A 7,417-nucleotide genomic window follows, 5' to 3' on the forward strand; every position below is an offset into this window, starting at 1 on the left:
TTCTGTGCACTGAATTATTTTTGAATGGCACCATTTATCAAATGATAGAGCCTTCACCTCAGAAAGGAAGTAGCTTCCCACATAAACAGATGTCAAAGGTCAATTGGTATGACCTTTAGCTTAGCCTACATTGTTTTAGTTTACCATAGTGCTTCAGAAAAGGAACTTGTCCCGAGTCTAAACGTTTGTTCGAGGACATGATGACATAGTTTAGGCCTGCCGCTGTAGGTAGGCTAAGCAAACGCAGTCCACAGCATGCAGTGATGCAACCACTTGCTCTCAAAGACCTATATGGCTGTGCACATGCGTGAGCGCGTAAATGCCCATGGATGCGTGCGTGTTTGGCGTGTGGTCGCAGGGCCGTATGTGTTTATGTGTTTGCATGTGTAATTTGGCACCTCTGGACTGACGTGATTGGTTACATAGCATCGGGTGCGCGTGCGATTCTAGACATATGGCTTTGTCGCCTCTCTGTATTTTCCTACTCACTGGATGGTGTCGTTTGGAAATTGAGTGAGTTCAAGGCCTACTAAAGACACCACACACGACAGGGCTGTATTCTATAACGGTTTTAGTCCAGTCCTTTTAGACGAGCCCATTTTATAACGTCTTTCACACGCCTATAGATCATAATAATATTTTCACTAATTGTTGAATAATGTTTTTAAGTTGACATTGACAATGATATGAAAAATATATATTGGCGCACATTATACATAGACGCAGTACTTACGATACCGTCAAACGTTTATTACTGAAAATTTCCTTAAGATATAGTTCTACAGATGGCGTTACTGTACAATTTAATTAAACGACAGGACACATCAATTATGATGGATAATTCAGAGTCCACAATAGCATAATCTTTTTTTGACTCCTTTTTACTTCAGCAAAGAAAGGTACACAAAAGTGGCAGGTCTTTCGACAATAAATAATAAATTATTATCATTATTATTTTGTATCACAGGAACAAACAAAAAAGTAACCTTTTTCCAGGGCTAATCAATGGTTATAACTTATAACTATACACATCTTTGGGGAAAAAAAGATCTTGGACGGACACAAACACATAAAATTCCCACCAAGCTTGTGGCAAAATAGAGGTATACCTTGTTGCAATGCTTTAGTACTTGGGCTTCAACTGAGGCCGTGTAACAAAAAAGGTAAAGAAAAAAATCTGGTGAAAGGTGCCGACCTCCGCCTATCCTCCCAAATGCTAGAGGCTATTTGCGGCCCTATCTTAACTCCAAGCTGCAACAGAAAATAATCAACAGTGTCTGGTTGGTGATGTTGTAGGCATGTATACTGGCGTCTCTGCCAGCAAATGGGTCTGTGGAGGGAAATCGTCTTTCGCAGTAAAGGCTATCACAGAGATCCACCCAATGTAAAAAATAAAAAAAATGATACAGCGTGGGTACTTTTGGCAAAACTGTTGCAAACATCAGTTCCAACCCACAGCGTTCCATGCCCATGACGCAATGGATGCAGCGCAACTCCATGCTGCATGATGCGCCAGGACGGTCCGACTCTCTGCATCTTGCATCTGGTACACTCTGGTATAGCTCTGTTAACCAGCTGAATCATCTGAACGCTAAATCGTCTCACACACGGTACTTTGTTTTTTGTTTTGTTTTGTTTTCATGTTTTATTTTTGCAACGCTCGGCAGGTGCACTCGAGTCGTATCTGTGGATCCGAGCGCCTTTTAAAATCCCATGATTGTCTTCACAGTGTATTAATGCAACCGGGGTTGTTCACGCGCCATACACAGCGGGCGGCCTGGTTGCTGTGTGTTCTCGAGGATGGTCGCCGTGCATGGCGGATGGTGTATGGACTCCTCAAATGGACCAGTCCCCCTCGACTCACGGAGTTCTAAAGAGGAGGAGAGAGCATCCAGGTGTCCTAGCTAGGCCTCTATGGGACTGGCCACCATACTGTTGGGCGTGTCGGGGAGCTGCGACGACATGGAGGCAACTTCGCTCCCGGTCGAGTTGGACCCTGGTCCTCCTTCGGAAAAATTCACCTGAAAGCGGATAATAGTAATAACACAATTATTAATATTATAATTATTGTTATTATTAATAATAATATTTGTATTGTTATTATTAGTATTTGTGCTGTAGCCCTGTACACAATCCATTGTATCATTGGGCTAAGGCAGGAATTTGGCTGCCTTTAAACGTTCTTGGCACTCACCAGTTGTTGAAATGCTGGCTGGTCGATTTCACTCTGTAGCGCGAAGTCACTGAGGACTTTCCAAGGCGCCTGGTAACTTTGCACCTCCACCTGGTTCGCCTGTAAACCCCCGTCGTGTCTCTCCGGACTGGTGGCCACCATGGGAGTGCCGGTCATCCCCTGGATATTCTGCATATAGTCCCAGATATACTAGTTGTCAGACAATGGAAATTAACGGATATTTTTTGTAATCAAACAGCTGGCAAGTGTTATTTTTAACATGCATACAACTAATTCAATACACATCATTTTTATCAATATGAAGATCATCGATGCAATAAACAACCTACTTTGTACCAAAAATGTGCACGCGTGCGTTTTGATAGGGAAAATAACCACGCGTAATCCATATAGCGCATGCTCACATATCAGTCGGGAAGTGTTCAGTGCATATGCGCACACACTATAGTTGTGCACACTTACAGTGGGCCTTAAATGTTAGTTGCATTTGTTGTTTTTTTGCATTGTACTCACCGATTTGTCATTGGGCTGTTGCTGTTGAAGTTGCTTCATAAGAATACTCCGCTTTTTGTCCTTGCACCTCTTGTTCTGAAACCAAACGCGAATGACTCTGGGGCTGAGACCTGTCATCTCCACCAGCTGCTCCTTCATAAGTGCATCGGGCCTGGGGTTGGCGTTGTAGCAGGTCCGCAGCGTGTGGAGCTGTTTCTCGTTGAGCACTGTCCGGACGCGCGTCGTCTTCTCTGGCTGCTTGTGGACGTGGGGCCGAAGCGCAGGTTGTCTGGCCGAAATGGGCTCTGCTGTAAGTAAGACAGTAGGCATAAATAAAGATCCCTTTTTCGCAGTGTCCCAGTCCCTGGTTGGTGTACGAGCACTAGGTGGTCTAGTTTTGTCTACTTTATTAGTGTGCTGTGCGGGGCTTCCGGTGATTGAAAAGAAACATTTAACAAACTAGTAGGCTGTACATAGAAAATATTGGGGCCTATAGTTTCTTCATTCTCAGGTTCATGTTGGAGTACAGATAAAAGATAAGTACAGACACGTGTCACATTTGCAAGGTTGGGTGAAATAAATTGGCTGTGGTATTTATTATTATTGTCCTGCGTTCTTGACTGTTGTTGGATGTACCGGGTGAACCGATGCGTCTCCCTCTGTACGGATATTTGGGTCACTATCCCGCTGGCCTATAGTTTAGGAGGTGACGTATTCCTCTGTCCTCCTCACTAAATATTCTTGTAACTGACTAATTAGCTGCTGACTCCGCGGGGTTCGCTTTACTTGGGATGGGTTACATAAGTGCAAAACGCTCTTCACAACATTGCTAAACTCACCACAACCGACAAATACTGCAAGTAAAACACATATTTTTATATAACGCTTTTTTAAATTGTGCGTAATGGCAATAGCGGTGTCCTGTGTGCATCGCCATGGTGAATGGTCTTCACAGAATATCACGAATTCAAAGAGGACACTATAACTTTGTAATGTCCTATTCATGAATCATATTTCCGATATGCAGTCCGATCAAGTAGGCCTATAACTACTCGTGAATTTCATGATAATGTATTTAATTTCCATTTGTATTTTCCAGAAATGCATCATCCAGAAAATGGGGTTAAATCCATATTCAAATAACACATAATCTTAATCGGACTGGAAATTGTGATTTTTTTTTCAGCTGTTAGCCTAGGCCTAAGTGTTGGCCCTGTACAGTTGGCCTGTGTATATTTTCTATCATGGCTTTTGGCTAGAATATTAACGAGGCGGACTAGTATGCTCTTATTCTGAATGCAATTGAAATTCCTTGTCAAATGTGTTTCAGATTTTTATACCCCTCCATTTGACCAAAGTGTATAATATTCTTTCAAAATTCCTCTAAGCGTATTTAAATTCAACGAGAATCACAGTCTAATCGAGGCTGCTTGATCTGACAATGACACGTTCTCTAGTTTATGATTCTGACCTTGGATAATTATAGTCAATTCGCAAAAGCCGTATGCCAGCAGCCATTCTGTCGGGCGCAGTGCGCTTTTCACTGCATTGTGAGAATATGCTAAGGCTGTCATACAAAACAACCCTGGATGGGTGGGTTGATCCACAGAACCCTCTTTGTGAGTCCTAAACGCGTCCACAACAATGATAAATAAATAACTGACCGTACAACACTGTAGGCCTACTCAATATCAGTCTGACTTAAGGAGTGAGGTGAGAACCAAATGTACAGGGCCCATACATCCATGACACTCGCGTTTGACACGCACGGTAAAGACTAGTTTGTGCTGTTGAGCAACCGGCCTATTCTAAAAGCAAAAAGCCATATTTTCAGCAATGTATTCTTTAAAAAAAACTGGCAAGGAATACTCTGTTAGATGACAGTGTCTGAACATGTAAGCTTATCTCTCTTTTGATGTTAATGCCGTGCGTCAGCATCGGAACTGTATACAGAAAACAAGGGCGACTTTGTAATGGAGCACTTAACCTCATTGCAAAAGGCATCACTTTGTTCTATTGTCAAGGCTGTCACAAATATACTTGTCCATCAGCTTAAAACAGATAAAAAATAGTTGTCCTCTTATTACAAAGAATAAAACCGAACTTCGTCTGTGAGGCAACCCACCATCCACTAGCCAATAGCATTGGCATTTTACGCATAATAGGCTAATTGGCCCTACAATCCATAATGTAGGCCTAACCATCGCTTTGTTATTCTCCAATACCAGCCAAATAAAAGTAGGAATGACAAACCTACCTGCCATTTGTAAAGGTCTCGCCGGGTGCAGCGGGCTAAGGGGATCACCGGCCCCCAAGGTGGCTCTCTCCACCACGTCGTGGTCGGCCCGGCAGAACAGGCCATCCTCCCTCAGAGCGAACTCGTCCCCCGGGATGAGCTGCCGGCTGCAGGCCACACATCGGAAACACTCGATATGATACACCTTGGAGCGGGCTCTCATGACAAAGTCGTTCTTGCTGAAGCCGATGTTGCATTTCGCACACTTTATTCCATATAACCTGCAGAGGAAGAGGCCAGGGAACGATTGCAATTGTGAGATATGGTAGAGCTGAAATAGCGGGGTATCTTCACAGCCATAAATTGGCAACACAAAATAATTGAAAATGTTTGTAAATATAGAGGTAAGTCCCACAAGGATGCCTACACTGTGTTGCATAACGGACTGTTTTGGTAGGTTAATTGACAAAGGGGCTGATAAAAAAAAAATAATGATAAAGATCTTGAAATATGAGGCTTTATCATAGGTGCAGTGAACTATCAAGAGCAAACACAAGCTCAAATATATTAATCGTGTAATTTATCTTAGGCCAATTATTAATGTTATTAGGCTATTATTATTATTATTATTATTATTATTGTTGTTGTTGTTGTTGTTGTTGTTGTTGTTGTTATTGTTATTATTATTATTATTGTTGTTGTGTTATTATTTTTAATCGAAGTTGATATTATTTATGAATTTTCCTTTGCTTTGCCTATAGAGTAGCCTATTGTCATCCAATGTGGCGTCTTGTTTTCAGTATTCAAATATAACGTGATCAGTGGACTAAACTAGATCTGTAGCTGATAGCAACTTTGACATCAGCTTTAATTTTAAAACGCTATTTGATCCAAGTATTGGATTGCGACACATAGCCTATATGAGCGGAACCACCGCTAGCTGCAGCCTAATTGCAATGTAACTTAATTACTGACAATTAATAGACAAAATGACAAGGGATTAATCCAAATAGGGAACCCACCAACATTTGGATACACTTGCATGCTATGCTCGAGTAGCCCACCGATTTGTTACAGTGTAGTATACATCCTATAGATAACGTAAACAATTAAGCGTTTAAATTGACAAACAAACTCTTATCTACCTGATGTAGTCCCTTTTACAATACGTTTTCCCATCTCTGACGAAGCAGGTACAAGACTCATCCAAATACTGGTTGCATTCGGCACACTTCAAACAGGCAGCATGCCATTCCAAGTCGGGGGACACCCGCAAAATGTATTGGTCATGAATCTGATTCCCACATCCAACACACAATGAAATTAATCTTTTTTCTGTTGAGAAAGCAAGAAGAGAGAGAAAGAAAACAGTCAGAATTCTGTTGATCCTGATAATAAAAATATATATACAAGGCAAACTTTTTTTTGTAGTTATATAAAAGTTAGGTGAATCTTTGGTTATTTCAGAGTAGTGCATTTACCAACAACTTCAAGTTGTGTGAAGAAGTATTTGATGCCCCTAATGTATGGCATTAAGTCTACAGAAATGTCATGGCTCTCAAAAGGTTCTCGTGGCAGACTATGACATAGGCCGGGGGTGCAAATATGCACACTAATATGACACACTAATATCGGTAGCTAGATCTTACATTTAGACCACATTAAATGCACAAAATGTAAAAATGGGCCTACAATAATTATTAATATTCCTTCCCAATCAATTTGTGACCAGAAAAAATATACACAATTCCAACTGGGTAAGAATTTTGACCTGGCATACTTTGAGTGCGTAATAATATATGTATTACAAGAAAGTGTGTCACAGTGTTGCACAGCTTTTACGCACGCCAGACGAAAAACCTTAAATGATTATTAATAGTCTACTAATGCACTGATGTGTTTGCCGACTTATGGCACAAACACAGACATTTCTTATGACACTCCTATGACAACAGTAATATAATTAGGACTTACTTTTCGGCGGATCCCCCATGTCGCCCATGTCAAGAAAGTAAGGCGGTGTTAGGTCCACTTTCAAATCGAGATGGAAGCACTTTGTAGCCGTGTCTGTTTTTTAGTCGGAACTGGGGGTGAGTCCCATGAACTGTCGATCTTGCCCGAATGGTGTGCTCCTCGGTTGGGACAGGGGTGTGTGTTTGAGCTTCGATGCCTGGTCACAGCATTGATGGGCCACTCTCCCTCTTTCTCTCTCTCTCTCTCCCTCTCTCTTTCCCTGCCTTGTCTCTTTCTGTCTGTCTCTCTCTCCCTCACTCGTTCTTTCTCTTGCCTTCAGCTTTACTCTTTGGCCATTGGGCTGACGTAGCGTCCTTCATTGTGCGCTGATTGGTTGTGAAGGGGCGAGCAGCTGTTCCTATTATCGCGGTGCGGACCCCCAGGACCCTGCCAGAGAGACAGCGCCTCAGGATTCACGGCATTATTTCTCACTTTTTTGGCCCAGAATGCCTTTATCAGGCGCACGTGACAGTTGAGTTTAC

The 7,417-nt window shown here is 42.1% G+C and overlaps 1 protein-coding gene across 3 annotated transcripts; it reads right to left on the reverse strand.

Annotated features, from left to right (window-relative positions):
• Positions 1–880: 880 nt before the first annotated feature.
• isl1a (ISL LIM homeobox 1a) lies at positions 881–7,134 on the reverse strand. 3 transcript variants are annotated; one of them, XM_063194438.1, is made up of 6 exons: positions 6,897–7,134; positions 6,068–6,257; positions 4,944–5,203; positions 2,708–2,991; positions 2,195–2,362; positions 881–2,021 (listed from the first exon to the last, which is right to left on the reverse strand). In XM_063194438.1, the coding sequence occupies exons 1-6, from the start codon at positions 6,922–6,924 to the stop codon at positions 1,905–1,907; spliced, it is 1,047 nt and encodes a 348-aa protein (XP_063050508.1). In that variant the 5' UTR covers positions 6,925–7,134; the 3' UTR covers positions 881–1,904. The 3 variants fall into 3 exon arrangements, with proteins under 3 accessions (XP_063050508.1, XP_063050507.1, XP_063050506.1); XM_063194437.1 differs by having other exon boundaries at positions 2,708–2,994; XM_063194436.1 differs by having other exon boundaries at positions 2,195–2,383; positions 2,708–2,994.
• Positions 7,135–7,417: the final 283 nt, after the last annotated feature.

Source organism: Engraulis encrasicolus, chromosome 3 (assembly GCF_034702125.1).
Source record: "Engraulis encrasicolus isolate BLACKSEA-1 chromosome 3, IST_EnEncr_1.0, whole genome shotgun sequence".
Taxonomy (NCBI): Eukaryota; Metazoa; Chordata; class Actinopteri; order Clupeiformes; family Engraulidae; genus Engraulis; species Engraulis encrasicolus.